This window comes from Puma concolor, chromosome A1 (genome assembly GCF_028749965.1).
Source record: "Puma concolor isolate L17-30 chromosome A1, mPumCon1.1.hap2, whole genome shotgun sequence".
In the NCBI taxonomy this organism is placed as follows: Eukaryota; Metazoa; Chordata; class Mammalia; order Carnivora; family Felidae; genus Puma; species Puma concolor.
The window spans coordinates 124,115,569-124,130,307 of record NC_141667.1 but is presented as its reverse complement, the minus strand read 5'-3'; the positions used below and the strand labels follow the sequence as shown (position 1 = coordinate 124,130,307).

The following is a 14,739-nucleotide window of genomic DNA, read 5'->3' as shown; positions in this document are numbered from 1 at the left end:
CCAGGCTCCCACAGGTAAAGGCAGGGCTAAGCAATAGTGACACAGGCAGGCTCCAGTGGTTGAGTCATTTTATTGGACCTTTGACTGTTGGCTGTGGAGAGCATTCCCTCCATTTGGTTAGCATCCTGCAGGGGAGACCTTAGGATGGGTCCCTGTAGTGCAGACTGGACTAAACCCCCAGGACCTCCTATGAAAAACGGTGTAATACCTGACCATTTTGGCCTGTGATTACCAATAAAATAATGATAATAAAAAGTCTGTGTTCTGACCATTGTTCAGGTCTTCTTGCTGGAACAGAAATGTGCAAAGCTGCTGATGTACATAGGCAGAGTTCTGTCTTAGCTTCAAATAGTGCCAGTCCCACTTTCTCCTGATAGTGTGCTCAACTCAGCAGATGCAAAGGGCCGGGCTTGTTCTCCTTTTGATTTCTTCCACAAGGTCTTCTCTTCGGACATCCACCTGGCCAGGATGAGGTAAAAAGGTGGTATGAGCATCTTTGACTCCACTACTCCTGAGGGCCCACTCCTTCCTCTGGCCATCAGGCTCGGGTCAGCTGGATAAGGAAGGCAGGCAAACACCTCAGACAGACAGTGCTCCTTGGGGGGAGCCAGAGACATGGTATAGATGGAGATGGGATTCCTCCCCTACTATGACAACAGTTAACAGGTTAAGTCCATTCTGAGTAAGTACTAATGGGAATGCCAGGGTTTTGCTCAGGTCTTGAATGGGCATTGGTCTGCCAAAATGGCATACATTCCCTGTCCCTCAGCCTTCCTGCCCACCTACCTACCTCTTCCCTACTGGCCACCGAACGAAGCTTGATGACCCCATCCTTGAGCTCCTGCTCACCAATGATGGCCACCAGTGGGATGCCTGCCTCCTCACAGTACTGCAGCTGGTTCAGCAACTTTGGGTTCTTCTTGTAGAGCAGCTCTGCCTGCAGGGGACCAGGGCAGATGATGACAGCCGGCTTCTATTGTCCTCAGGGACAACCTCCTTGGGGCCCAAGTGCTTAGCTCTACTCCCAAGAAGTCACTATGGATGAGCTTTTACTTAGTCTGTGCCCAGCACTCCCAAGTTTGTTGCCTCCCTGGGGCTTGCCTCCTCTACCTTGATCCCAGCATCCCAGAGCTCCGAAACGAGTTTTAGTCTTTCCTCCAGCAGCCTCTTCTGTGCGGATGCCACAAGCACCTGTGTTTCTGTGGTCCGTACTTTTTCCTCCAAAGCCTGGGGAAGGGGCAGATAAAAGTCACAGAGCTGGGCTACCCTTTACAGTACTTTCAAGAAGCAAACAGAACAGGCTGTTTATTGTTAGGATTCTGAGAGACCAGGCCCAACTCTGGGAGCTTCATTAACACAGGGGCCCAGTCTTCTCTAGCAATTGGGCATAAGGTAGTGTTTAGATGTAGAAAGGAACTGACTGGCTTGTACATCTGACTTGCCAGAATAGATAATGTAGGGCAAGAGTAAAGGTAGTTTACATACAGTAACTTCAAACTTGTCTCCTTTTAGTACCTTAAGTGTTCACAAGAACATTCACACAGAAGTAACACTGTGAGCTCACCTAGTTCTAATTCTCACTTACTATGTGCCCAGTCAAGAGACTGTCCCTCTTGTACTTCGGCCATAGGGCCCAACCCAGGGTGTGGGTGGTTGGGGGGAAAGGGAGAATGCTGCTGCTGTGCCTTGTCTTTTTCTTTTTCTTTTTTTTTTTAATGTTTATTTTTGAGACAGAGAGACCTAGTGTGAGCAGGGGAGGGTCAGAGAGGGGAGGGGAGACACAGAATCTGAAGTAGGGTCCAGGCTCTGAGCTGTCAGCACAGAGCCCAATGTGGGGCTCGAACTCATGAACTGCAAGATCATGACCTGAGCTGAAGTTGGATACTTAACCAACCGAGCCACCCAGGCACCCTGTGCCTTGTCTTTTTCTAGAAAACTATTTTCATAGTTCTTACAACATCAGATGACTACTGGAACAGTGATCTCAACTGGGAAACATGGGTGGTTTCCATTCCAGAGAAAAGGATGGGAGCAGTGGGAAGGTTACTGCCAGAGCATTTCCCAGGGAAATGCAACCAGCCAGTTAAGAGCAGCAGCAAAGGAGTGCTTGAGGCCCTGAGGGTCTTCCCTTGATTCTAGCGGCCAGAGAGTCAAGATAGCCACCTGGGGAATCCCAAGGTCTCAGACACATGCTTACCACTTGGAGACAGTATCAGAGTGGTTAGGAGTAAGACTTTGGAGTTATACTGCCTGGATTCAAACTGTGACTCTGCTGCTTAAAAGTTTCACAACCTTGGGCAAATTATGATCTATAATGCTTTAGTTTCCTTGCCTAGAAAATGTAAATAATAAAAATAGCTACTCTCAGAGGGCTGTGTAAGAATTTTACTAGATAATGCACAAAAAGCACCAAGCACAGTACCTAGCAGAGGAGTAAAATATTAACTGTTCTGTATTCTGAAGAAGATCTGGATCTTTGGATATACCAGACATGACTCCTGACAGCCCTGAGGGAAGTAGGGACCCAGAGCAAAGAATTCTGTGAAGAAAGAATGATCAGAGATCCATAAAACTGGCCTCTAGTGGGGTGGGAATGTGTGAAGGACAGCAACCACCTTTTCTCCAGCTCTTTGCAAAGATGCTCCTTGTCCAAAACAGTACTACTTGCCCCTTTCAAGATCAAAGAAGATAGCTCATGTCCCACCAACTGCCCAGACTGCTTCTACCCTCCCCCAGGACTTACCTCTAGCCTCTGCTCCACAATGGAGAAGATCCGCTCCACCCCAATGCTGAGCCCCACACATGGCACCTTGCGTCCTTTAGGGTCAAACATGCCTACCAGCCCATCATAGCGTCCTCCAGCAGCCACACTGCCCACACCCAGGGGCTCTTCCCCTGGCCGGACTGGGGTCTGTAGCAGCACTGCCTCATAGATCACCCCAGTATAGTAGTCTAGCCCTCGAGCAAGGCTCAGGTCGAAGGAGATCTGTGGGGACAAGATCATGGTCAATACCAGATGAGAATCAACTATCTGAAACCCCAGAGCTCACCTAAGGTGTCCACCCCCAACCTGACTCACCTTGTCAGCAATGCCAAACAGGGTCAAATATTCAAACAACAGTTTTAGGTCTTCCAGGCCCTCCAAGGCCTGTTTGTTTTGGGACAGTTTAGGATCCTGGAGCAGCTGTTCCACCAGGGATACCCCACCTGGGGAGATATATTTGTAAGCCAACTGACTGACAAGAGGAAAAAGGTAGAGGATTTACCTTTTTGCCTGACCTACACACGTATGTGTGCGTATACACACAGACACACACACACACACACACACACACACACACACACACACACACACACACACACAGAAGATTTTAAGCCAGATAGATGGCTTTTGGAGAGGCAGGGTTTGTGCCTCACCATGCTGCTGGACGTAGTCCCCAATGTGGTCAGCTACCTCGGGTGTGAGGCCCTTCTCTCCCACCATCTCATTCTTTACTTCCTCCCAGGATACCTAGGCAGACAGAAACCAGTAAGGGACCCTTAAGTAGCTTATCCACTGCAGAGCAAGTGTGGGCCATTCTGAGGGGGCATTTCTGGAGCAGAAGTTGCCTTTCAACCTAGATTCTGGGGCTAATCTTCTGAGGAGCATAGAGGCAGACCCCCCTCTCTCCTGATCTTGTTTTACATTTCTCAGAGCAGGGGTGGGATCTGAGAAAAGAGGAGTGAAGTGTTTGGGTCATTACCTTGTCCAGCTTGTCCACTGAGGAGCAGATGGTACGGAACTTGCTATCAGGAACACCACAGATGGCAAACATCCCATCTAGGATGCGCCGATCATTCACCTGCAGGGACCCAAGGCATAGTGAGGAGACAATCTCTTTACGTGACATGAGCCTCAACAGTCTCGGTCACTTGGGCTACTGGTCTCTCTGCACAAGAATCTTCTCCTGTGAGAGGCTAAGCCCAATTCTGCCTTCCCAGACCCATTCAATTCTTACCTTGACCAGGAAGTCACCTATCTGAAGTGAACTCAGGATCTCACACATGATCTTCAGGCACTCTGCATCAGGGATCATGGGATCAAATTGTCCAGCAATGTCAAAGTCCTGCAGGGAGAAAGTAGCTACAGGTCCCCAGGGGTTTAACCTTCTTTTTAAAATTTTTTTTAATGTTTGTTTATTTTTGAGAGAGAGAGAGAGCATGAGCAGGGGAGGGGCTGAGAGAGAGGGAGACACAAAATCTGAAGCAGGCTCCAGGCTCTAAGCTATCAGCATAGAACCCAATGCAGCATTCAAACTCATGAACTGTGAGATCAGACCTGAGCTGAAGTCAGATGCTCAACTGACTGAGCCACTCAGGTGTCCCAGGGATTTAACCTTCTTAAGTGATGGTTTGGAGGGGGGACTCCTGGGGGCTCTGCTCTCTCTTTATGAAGGCCTGTTTGCACTCATGCACAGACCACTTTCTTCATTATCTGTGTGATCAGCAGCCCAGAGGAAACTCCCAGCATTCTTGAGTCTCTTACTGGTTTGGATTCCTTTTCGTCTACATTCTTCAATTATCTCACTCACTCACTTTGACTTATTTCCTCCTAACACTGTGGAGGCAAATATATGGCCCTAATCCTTAGTCATTTTCTCTATTTATTCTGAAGCTTTGCCACCACCCTGGATGATCTGGATGATACGTCAAATCGTTTCCTCATCCTTTGCTGTGATTTGATCACTTTGGTTTAATATAAAGAGTACTGGACCAAAAGTTCTACTCCCGACTTTGGCTTTCTTATCCCTATGATCTCTTCATCCTGCTGAGTCTCAAGTTTACTCCTATGTAGAATGGGGAGAATAATTCCTACTCTCTAAATGAAAATATTAAAGAAATCTAAAGGTTAGCATTAGCTGGAACTTCCAGTTTGTTCAGTACACCATGAGTAGTCAGTAGATTCTACTAAGTTGAGGACTTAGTAGAGGGAGGACCAAGTTACCCATCATGCCCCACATACTCACACACTGGTAGAATTCCCGGTATCGGCCACGGGTCATGGCTGGGTTATCTCGCCGATATACTTTTGCTATGTGGTAGCGTTTAATGTTGGTCAGTTTATTCATTGCTAAATATCGAGCAAAAGGAACCTGATAACAGTTAAGGAGAAAGCCCCCTCCTCTCACAGTGTGGCAGTTGATTATCACCACCAACAGAAGCGGGGGTCTAATCTCTGTGTGAGTAAAACCACCCTCTGTAAGATAAAGTGCATTTCTGAAAGTCAAAAAGAATCAACTTTGTTACTACAAGGGGCAGCAGAAGTCTCAAAAAAGATTAAGGTTCCTTTCTCTTTGGTTAGCGTCTCCCTTGGGCTATGCTGAACATGGGAAGGTGCTGGGCAGATTGGCCAGAGAGTAGAAAGTCTCTGTGTAGGATTTCTGAGCAGATGATTCTGACATAGCTTGGAGATAAAGGAAACATTCTGTTGGTCAACTGAGGAGAACTTTGTCCACTGGACATGGCAGGGGAGAGATATTCTAGAGCCAAGGAATTAATCACTGAGTTGGAACTGGTTCCTGACATAACGTGGAGGTCTCACTCAGGATTCACAAGACTTTTAAGGCTATGTTCTGTTTAGCCAAAGTCCCATTCCTGGTTTAAACAAGTAACTTCCCTGATCGCCACAAGCATCATATTTAATCCCATCTATGTCTAGCTATCCCCATACCTGAGGTTAGAAATTAGCCTCAGCCCAATGAGAACCAATTGATCCAAAGTACCAAGAGCCCAGGTTTAGAAAGATACAGTGAGGTCATAGCGAAGGGACAACAGCTCTCCACCTTGGTCCTTCAGGTCATAGATAAGCTTAGAGTCTTCTCCATACTTTCCAGTCAGTGTTTCCTGGAGAAAATATAAAGAAGTGTGGTCATGATGATAAATCTAACAAATTTATTTTTAATTTTAATTTTTTTAGACAGTGTAGCAGGGGAAAGCAGCAGAGAGAGAGAGAGAGAGAGCGCATGAGTGCAATGGGGCTAAGAGAGGGACAGAGAATTCCAAGCAGGCTCTGTGTTGTTAGTGCAGAGTCCAACAAGGGGCTTGAACTCACAAACCACAAAATCATGACCTGAGCTGAGATAAAGAATTGGATGCTCGGGGCGCCTGGGTGGCGCAGTCGGTTAAGCGTCCAACTTCAGCCAGGTCACGATCTCGCGGTCCGTGAGTTCGAGCCCCGCGTCGGGCTCTGGGCTGATGGCTCAGAGCCTGGAGCCTGTTTCTGATTCTGTGTCTCCCTCTCTCTCTGCCCCTCCCCCGTTCATGCTCTGTCTCTCTCTGTCCCAAAAATAAATAAACGTTGAAAAAAAAAATTAAAAAAAAAAAAGAATTGGATGCTCAACCAGCTGAGCCACCCAGGTGCCAAGATAGAGAAAGGGAGAGAGAGAGAATCTTTAGCAGGCTCCATGCTCAGCACAGAGCCTGACGTGGGGCTTGAACTCATGAATCTCAAGATCATGAAATGAACCGAAATCAAGAGTTGGATGCTCAACCTACTGAGCCACCCAGGTGCCACAAATATAATAATTTAAAAAGAAATATTAAAACAAAAACCCACCATCCTAACATGACCAATTTCAACTTGTCTGTGCTTCTGCTCTCTATCCCAATGCCTATGTATTTGATGTTAATTATAATCAAAAGGAAATATCAATTTCGTTTTCTGCTTATCACATTTCCATTTTGTGACAGAGCTGAAGGTTTTTTTTTTTAATGTTAATTTATTTTTGAGAGAGAGAGAGAGAGGGAAAGAGAAAGAGCATGAATGGCGGAGGGGCAGAGAGAGTGAGGGACAGAGGATCCCAAGCATGCTCAGCAATGACAGCAGTGATCCCGATGTGGGGCTCAAACCCATGAACTGTGAAATCACGACCTGAGCCAAAGACAGACACTCAACCGACTGAGCCACACAGGCACCCCTGAAGTATTATTTTTAAAAGCTGCATAATACTTCAGTGAGAAGCAGCTCTGTATTTCCTTCCTTTCTAGTGTTCTACTGTTAATTGTTTAGGTCATTCCAATTAAAAAAAAGTTCCCTAACATTTCAATAAATATAGTTCAGTATATAGTGTTTTCTTTTGAATATATAGTTTTTTGAGGCTTAACTTCTAAGAGCGGGTTATTAGATCAACACACTTAAATGTTTCTATGATGCCTGAGGTTTGAGCAATGTCAAAAGACAAAACTGAAGTAGTTCTTGCCATGTGATGCTTTCAGTAAGGTGTTAACATATTTCACCTACCAGAATGGCAAAGTTTTAAAAGCCTGAAAATTCCCAGTGTATAGAAACAGAAACACTCATATAGTGATTGGTGTTATGGGCTGAATTGTGTCCTCTTCAAAGTTCATATATTGAAATCCTATCCCCCAGTAACCTCAGAATGTGTCTCTACTTGGAGATAGGGTCTTTGAAGAGGTAGTTAAGCTAAAATGATGTCATTAGGGTAGGCCCTAATCCAATATAACTAATGTCTTTATAAAAAATAGGAAAATTGGACACAGAAGATGATGTGATGACATGGGACAAAGACACCATCTACAAGTCAAGGAGGGAGGTCTAAAACAGGCCCTTCCCTCCTCACCCTGAGAAAGAACCAACCCTGCTGATATCTTATCTTGGACTTCTAGACTCCTGACATTAAATTTGTTAAGTAACCCAGTCTATGGCACTTTATTGTGGGAGCCCTAGGAAATGAATACAATTGGTAAACATAAATGAGTACAACTTTTTGACACGGTAATTCCATTTCTACGAATTTGCCCTGCAGATGAATGCCCACCAGTACCAGATATTGTTCTAAGCACTGAATACACATCAGTGAACTAGTCAAAGGTAATCTGTGCCCTCATGGATCTTCCACACTAATGAGAAGAGATGGACAGTACACTAATGCAAAGTAACCAACGAACAGATACTTTCAGTTAGTGATAGCTGTTCTAATGGAAATAAAACAGGTCCTGTGATAGACAAGGGCTACTTTAGACAAGATAGTTGGAGAGGACCATTTGAAAAATGGCATTTGAGTTTATATCTGAAATTAAAATCTTTCATCTCTAATCTGAAATTAAAATCCAAGAGTTAGGGGAAAGGGAGTTCAGGAAGAGAGAAGAAAAAGTACAAGGGCCCTGAGATAGAAACATATTTAGAATGTTGCAGGAATAGAATGAAGACCAGAGTAGCATAGTAGCCAAGGGGAAGAACAGCAAGGGAAGAGATGGAAAAGGTAGGCAAATGGCCAGATCATGTAGGGCCTCGTAAGCAGGAACAGACTTTGGATTTTGTGATAAATATAATGGGAGTCACTGGGTTTTAACCAGCAAGCAATCTGTTTTTTGTTTTTTTTTTTAAGTTTATTTTTGAGAGAGAGAGAAAGAGAAAGAGAGAGAATGCACGTGAGGAGGAGGGGCAGAGAGAGAGGGAAAGAATCCCAAATAGGCTCCGCACTGCCAGCATGGAGTCTGACTCAGGGCTCGAACTCACAAACCACAAGATCATGACCTGAGCCAAAACCACGTGTCAGTTGCTTAACCGACAAAGCCACCCAGGCACCCTGCAATGTTTTTTTTTTTAATAGTAAAGAACTAGAAACATTCTCAGGGTACGTTAACAGGAAACTAGTTGCATATTTATACTTTATATGTATGGTCTGTGTGTATTTCAAAACACCCCAAGTAGACGTACCAGGGAATTCACTGTAAATAGGATCATAACAAATTCCACTAAAGAGAAGGGCTCTCTTTTGTAAGCCACCAGCCATTTACCAAGGTAAATAAAAGCAGGGCCTCTCCTTCAAGACCAAGCCTGTCTTCTTTCTCGCTGGAGAAAATATTGGTCTTTGTCCACAACAGTAGAGACACCCTTTGGGCCCTCACTGTCTCTTTATCTTCTTAGCTGTTTGTATATCCACTCTTCCACCACACAATTTCTCCTCACCCATCCCTCACCTTCAGTTCAAACACAGGTGTATCAATTACTTCTGCACCATGACGCTTGAAGCAGCTGATGATTACATCGAACACCTTCTCCCGAATGGCCATCTGCCGGGGACTGTAGTCTCTTGTACCCTTGGGAATTGAAATCAGCCACAGAATCAGGGATGGGATTTAAAAACAGAGAACATTAAGGCTTAGAAATATAAAAGCATGACCTCAATGATAACGAAGGCAAACAATGTCCCAAACTTAGATTTTCCTACAGGCTACTGAGTTCTAAAGCAAGCACAAACAATTCCCTATTAATTATCCCCATTTGTTATCACCCCTCTAAATTCCATCCCCTTTTTAGCTTGGTTCTACTTTCTAGAACGCTATTTTCTGAGAAGTTTTCCTAAAACCTTTTTATGTGACACCAGAACATTTCCCTAATAGAAAATACCTACCTGATGACATGTATATAACCAAATGAAACTGACTTAGCTAGTTAAATTCCAAATTTTATAAGTAATGTTTTTCCCCAACATAACTTAAAAAAAAAATCTAATAAGTATTATTTCTTCTCTCATTTGTTTCTAATAGCCCTTGATATAGGTGGGGCAAAATTATGGTTGAATTACAGGATATTGAGAAGTTAAATCATTACAGCAGTTCTGTGGTGGTCAGGACTAGAATGCCATTCTTTCAGGTCAGAGCTTCTATTCTGGGCATCTATACTCTATTCTCAAGTCTTTGGTCTTAGGACCTCTTTAAACTCTTACCATTTCTTAAGGACCCCAAAGTGAATTATACCTATCAACATTTATTATATTAGAAATTAAAACTATGAGGGGCGCCTGGGGGGTTCAGTCGGTTAAGCGTCTGATTTCGGCTCAGGTCATGATCTCACAGTTCATGAGTTTGAGCCCCGCGTCCAGCTCTGTGCTGACAGCTTGAAGCTGGAGACTACTTCATATTGTCTGTCTTCTTTCTCTCTGCCCCTCTGCTGCTCACGCTCCGTCTCTCGCAAAAAATAAATAAACGTTAACAAAAAATTGAAAAAAAAAAAAGAAATTTTAGGAAAATGTAACTACTTTCCAAAACAAAACAAAACAAAAATTGGTGAAAAGTGTGATGCTGATTCACATTTTTGCAAGTCTTTAATGTCTGGCTTAACAGAAGACAGCTGTATTCTCATACATACTTTATGCATTTAATTTTGTTGTGATATGTTGTTCTGGTTGCATAAAGAAAACCTAGCCTTACAAAGATGTGTGACTGTAAAAGAAAGAATATTTTAATTTTTTTTTTTTCAACGTTTATTTATTTTTGGGACAGAGAGAGACAGAGCATGAACGGGGGAGGGGCAGAGAGAGAGGGAGACACAGAATCGGAAACAGGCTCCAGGCTCTGAGCCATCAGCCCAGAGCCCGACGCGGGGCTCGAACTCACGGACCGTGAGATCGTGACCTGGCTGAAGTCGGACGCCAACCGACTGCGCCACCCAGGCGCCCCAAGAAAGAATATTTTAATAAACTTTTCAGCTAACTGTAGATATTTTTCTTAAACTATACCAAAATCCAACAAATGGTGGTTTCTTAAAGACTGGTTGCAATGTGGATTCTGAAACTTCATTGATTACTTTTCATACTATTACATTAAAATCCATTATTTATATATAGTACCCAGAATTTATAGTGACAGAAAGTAGAACAGTGGTTACCTGGGGCTAGAGGAATGGTAGAGTGGAGAGTTACTGCTTACTGGGTACAGAATGTCAGTATGGGATGATGAAAAGATTCTGGGGAAGAATGGTGGTGATAGTTGCACAACAATGTGAACCTACCTAATGCCACTGAACTGTACACTTAAAAATGGTTAGGGGCGCCTGGGTGGCTCAGTCGGTTAAGCCTCCGACTTCAGCTCAGGTCACGATCTCACGGTCTGTGAGTTCGAGCCCCGCATCGGGCTCTGGGCTGATGGCTCAGAGCCTGGAGCCTGCTTCCGATTCTGTGTCTCCCTCTCTCTCTGCCCCTCCCCCGTTCATGCTCTGTGTCTTTCTGTCTCAAAAATAAATAAACATTAAAAAAAAAATTAAAAAAAAATGGTTAAAATGGCAAATTTTGTGTTACATATATTTTACCATAATTTAAAAAATACTTATTGCTCCATGTTGTACTTAAAAAAAATTTTTTTAACATTTATTAATTTTTGAGAGACACAGAGACAAAGCATGAGTGGGGGAGGGGCAGTGAGAGGGAGAAACAAAATCCAAAAGAGGCTCCAGGCTCTGAGCTGTCAGCACAGAGCCCGATGCGGGGCTTAAATTCACGAACCGCGAGATCTTGACCTGAGCCGAAGTTGGATGCTTAACCGACTAAGCCACCCAGGTGCCCCAGCTCCATGTTGTACTTTAAATGGAGCTTTTACCCATGCATGATTTTATAACATCATACATTGGTCATGAGGAAAATACTGGTTCATTGATAAATTATACAGATCTTCCAAATATTTACACACTGCGTTATACAATATCAGAAAACACATTTGTTAATAGCAACACAGATCTCGAGAGGAAAGTCTTTACTGTATTGGGAAGCTGTCTAGTTCATGGTGGAAGATACAAGTTTCCTAAAACCCTTTCACTTGAGTGCTTGAATTTTATCACCAGCAGAAATATGGTCAGATAACTTCCTTGAGGTGACAAAGCTCACTTCATTCATTTTCATGAAAATGTCTGCCAAATACCCAAATCTTAAAAACAAAAGTTTGTGTTTCGGTTTTTCTCTCAAATAAAAAAGGTGTTATGTGAAAAAAGTACCTAGTCCAGCTTAAAACTCATACAAGGGTGTGTTTTTCCTACCTTAGAATGCAGAAGTGCTCTATGTATACTTCCCATTTCATGATGCAGAATACAAAAAAAGAGTGTACTCAAGGGTTGATATTCAATAAAATGAGTAATTTCTCAGTTAAGTTCAGCTCAGGTCATGATCTTGTGGTTCGTGAGTTCAAACCCCACGATGGGCTCCATGCTGACAGCTCAGAGCCGGGAGCCTGCTTCAGATTCTGTGTCTCCCTCTCTCTCTGCACCTCCCCTGCCCGTGTTCTGTCTCTCTCTGTCTCAAAAATAAACATTAAAAAAAATTTTTTTAAATAATTTTGAGGGGCGCCTGGGTGGCGCAGTCGGTTAAGCGTCCAACTTCAGCCAGGTCACGATCTCGCGGTCCGTGAGTTCGAGCCCCGCGTCGGGCTCTGGGCTGATGGCTCAGAGCCTGGAGCCTGTTTCCGATTCTGTGTCTCCCTCTCTCTCTGCCCCTCCCCCGTTCATGCTCTGTCTCTCTCTGTCCCAAAAATAAATAAAAATGTTGAAAAAAAAATTTAAATAATTTTGACCACAAAAACCTCTTGAAAGAGTCCTGTCCCCATAATACTGAATTTTCTATTAATATAAATCACACTTCAGTGTTTCAACAAAGTGGATATTAACTCTCCAATATAGTCTCACTTTCTTTTAAAAGAGTATAGACATTTTCAAACACATATTATAGTGAATAGTATAATAGACCACCATGTATCTATTACCCAGCTTCAATAACCATCAGCATCTGTTAATATTATCTAAGCCCCAACATTTTTTTTTTTTTCTGGAGTATTTTAAAGTAAATCCAGACATCATACCAGTTGGTCCATAAATATTTCAGTATGATTCTGTAATGTACACGGTTTAAAAAAAAAAAAAAAGCCAAAACACTACGTTTATTAAACCAAGGAAACAAACTGCAACCCTTTAATATTATCTAATACTCCAGCTATGTTTAATTTTCTCCAATTGCCTCAAGAATATTTTTTTATGATTGGCTTGTTCTAATGAGATTCTAAATGAAGCCCATGCATTGTGTTTGTTGTCTCTTGTCTGCTTAATCTACAAAAGTTTCCTTTCCTTTTTTAAAGAAGTGTCATTTCTTTGTTGAGGAAATTGAATCACTTGTCCTAAAGAACTTTTCATATTCTAGATTTTATTAACAATATATTCAACGTGTCACTTAACATATTCCTCCATCTCCCTTATTTCTGGTAAACTGGTAGTTAGGTCAGAAGACCTGATTAGATTCAGGTTCAATTTTTCTTGGCAAGAATACTTTATAGGTGGTGCTGTGTACTTCTTATTGCATCACATCAGGAGCAACATAATATCTGGCTGTCCTACTTTTAGCGATGTTAAGACTGATGGTTAGATTTAAGTGAGGCCAGCCTGAATTATCACAAATTCCCCATTAATCGTCACCAAATAGTTTGAATAACTATTGATTATCACTGCTCTGTGATTTTACATTGTCTCTTTAACCGCTGAAATGAGTTGTGTGTGGAAAGGAATAGCTCAGTGAAATTAGGAGCCTAAAGAATTAACCTTAAAAGGTGACATCTCAACACAAGGAAGACCCCTCTCCTTTGGAATCCAATTTCACATATGTTTATTAAATATCTATTCAGTTCCAGACACCTAGTCTCAGCCTCTCAGAGTAAATAAACCATGGTAAATAGTTGTGCTTTCAGAACTTACAAAGAGTGTGGCCTCTGAACTGAAATCCTTGAGGCTGGGCTAGTAATCCGCAACCTCATTCCATTCCACTGTACTTTCCCGCTGTATTTGGTTCTACTCATACGGGTCTTTTTCTAGTTCCTGGAAACTACTAGGGTTCTTTTCTCCTTCAGGATTTCCATACTCCTCTAGCTACCTCCCATTTATGTGTTATGTCAGTTAGTATATCACTTCTTCAGGGATGCTTTTTCAGACTCTAGTTCTCTCTTATTTTTCTCAGAGAATTCTTGTTATTTCTTTATGTCATATGTCATTTATCACAATTTAAAATTACATATTCAAGAGTGGGATTATTTGTCCTAAGTCTGTTTCCTTCAGTAGAATGTAAGCTCCATGAGGACAGGCTGTATTGTTCACCATGGTATACTCTCACTACTTCCTACAATGCTTGGCACATAGTAGGCACTCAACAAATATTTGCTGAATGAAAGGAGTAGCAGTAGCTGGCATACTCCCCTAGGCAACCAGCTGGCCTAGTTTCTGCCATCCCTTTGCTATCCCAGAATGACTCAGGCTCCAATTCAGCCCACCACCCAGAGCAACTGTTCAGGGAAACAAGCACATCCACCATTGGGAGGGGAATTAAGGGCCCTCCCAGAGACTCTGAAAAGAAATTATATTTACCTTGGGGGTCTTGAGCACAAACTTCTGTTTCCCTTCATCAGGGCCCAGCTGTGCCTTCAGTTTTAGTAGTTTTGCCACTTCCTCCTCAATCTGTGGGGGTAAAGCAGGGGCTGGTCTATCACTCTGACACTCCCTTCCCTCTTCAGCCATTCATTCAGTATCCCTCCCTCATCAGAATCTAGCTCTCCAGGCCCAGCTTTCCTTCCCTCTTCCTACCCCGGCCACCTCCCCAACCAGGCCCTGCTCCTCTCCACCAGTCGGGTCTCTTTTCCCACATCTTTTTCCTCTATGCAGACCACCCAGCTCTATGTCCTCCCTGGCCCTAATTTGGCTTCTCCCCGCCAACTGGGTCGCACCTGCTCAGCGCTGGCCTTCTGCTGCTTGAGGCCCCGCACACGCTCTCCCTGAAGTCGCACTAGCTCTTCCAGTGCTGCACGTTCTGCCATACTTAACGCCAACTAGCGCTGACTGCTGTCTAGATCGTCTGGGCTTTCCGCAGCCTCAACTCGGATAACTTCCGGCTATCGAGTCACTGGCCCACACGCCTAGAGAGCCTCCGCCGAGCA

The 14,739-nt window shown here is 43.5% G+C and overlaps 1 protein-coding gene across 6 annotated transcripts; it reads right to left on the bottom strand.

The window, feature by feature from the left end:
• Nucleotides 1–51: 51 nt before the first annotated feature.
• On the bottom strand, nucleotides 52–14,691 carry HARS1 (histidyl-tRNA synthetase 1). Of its 6 annotated transcripts, none has more exons than XM_086702455.1 (13): nucleotides 14,530–14,691; nucleotides 14,174–14,263; nucleotides 8,983–9,102; nucleotides 5,788–5,883; nucleotides 5,007–5,132; nucleotides 3,999–4,106; nucleotides 3,744–3,842; nucleotides 3,418–3,511; nucleotides 3,080–3,207; nucleotides 2,744–2,986; nucleotides 1,111–1,227; nucleotides 791–937; nucleotides 52–593 (listed from the first exon to the last, which is right to left on the bottom strand). In XM_086702455.1, exons 1-13 carry the CDS (start codon nucleotides 14,617–14,619, stop codon nucleotides 345–347), a joined length of 1,707 nt encoding a protein of 568 aa, XP_086558581.1. In that variant the 5' UTR covers nucleotides 14,620–14,691; the 3' UTR covers nucleotides 52–344. The 6 variants fall into 6 exon arrangements, with proteins under 6 accessions (XP_086558581.1, XP_086558589.1, XP_086558556.1 ...); XM_086702463.1 differs by having other exon boundaries at nucleotides 52–459; nucleotides 787–937; nucleotides 14,530–14,690; XM_086702430.1 differs by having other exon boundaries at nucleotides 52–459; nucleotides 850–937; nucleotides 14,530–14,689.
• Nucleotides 14,692–14,739: the final 48 nt, after the last annotated feature.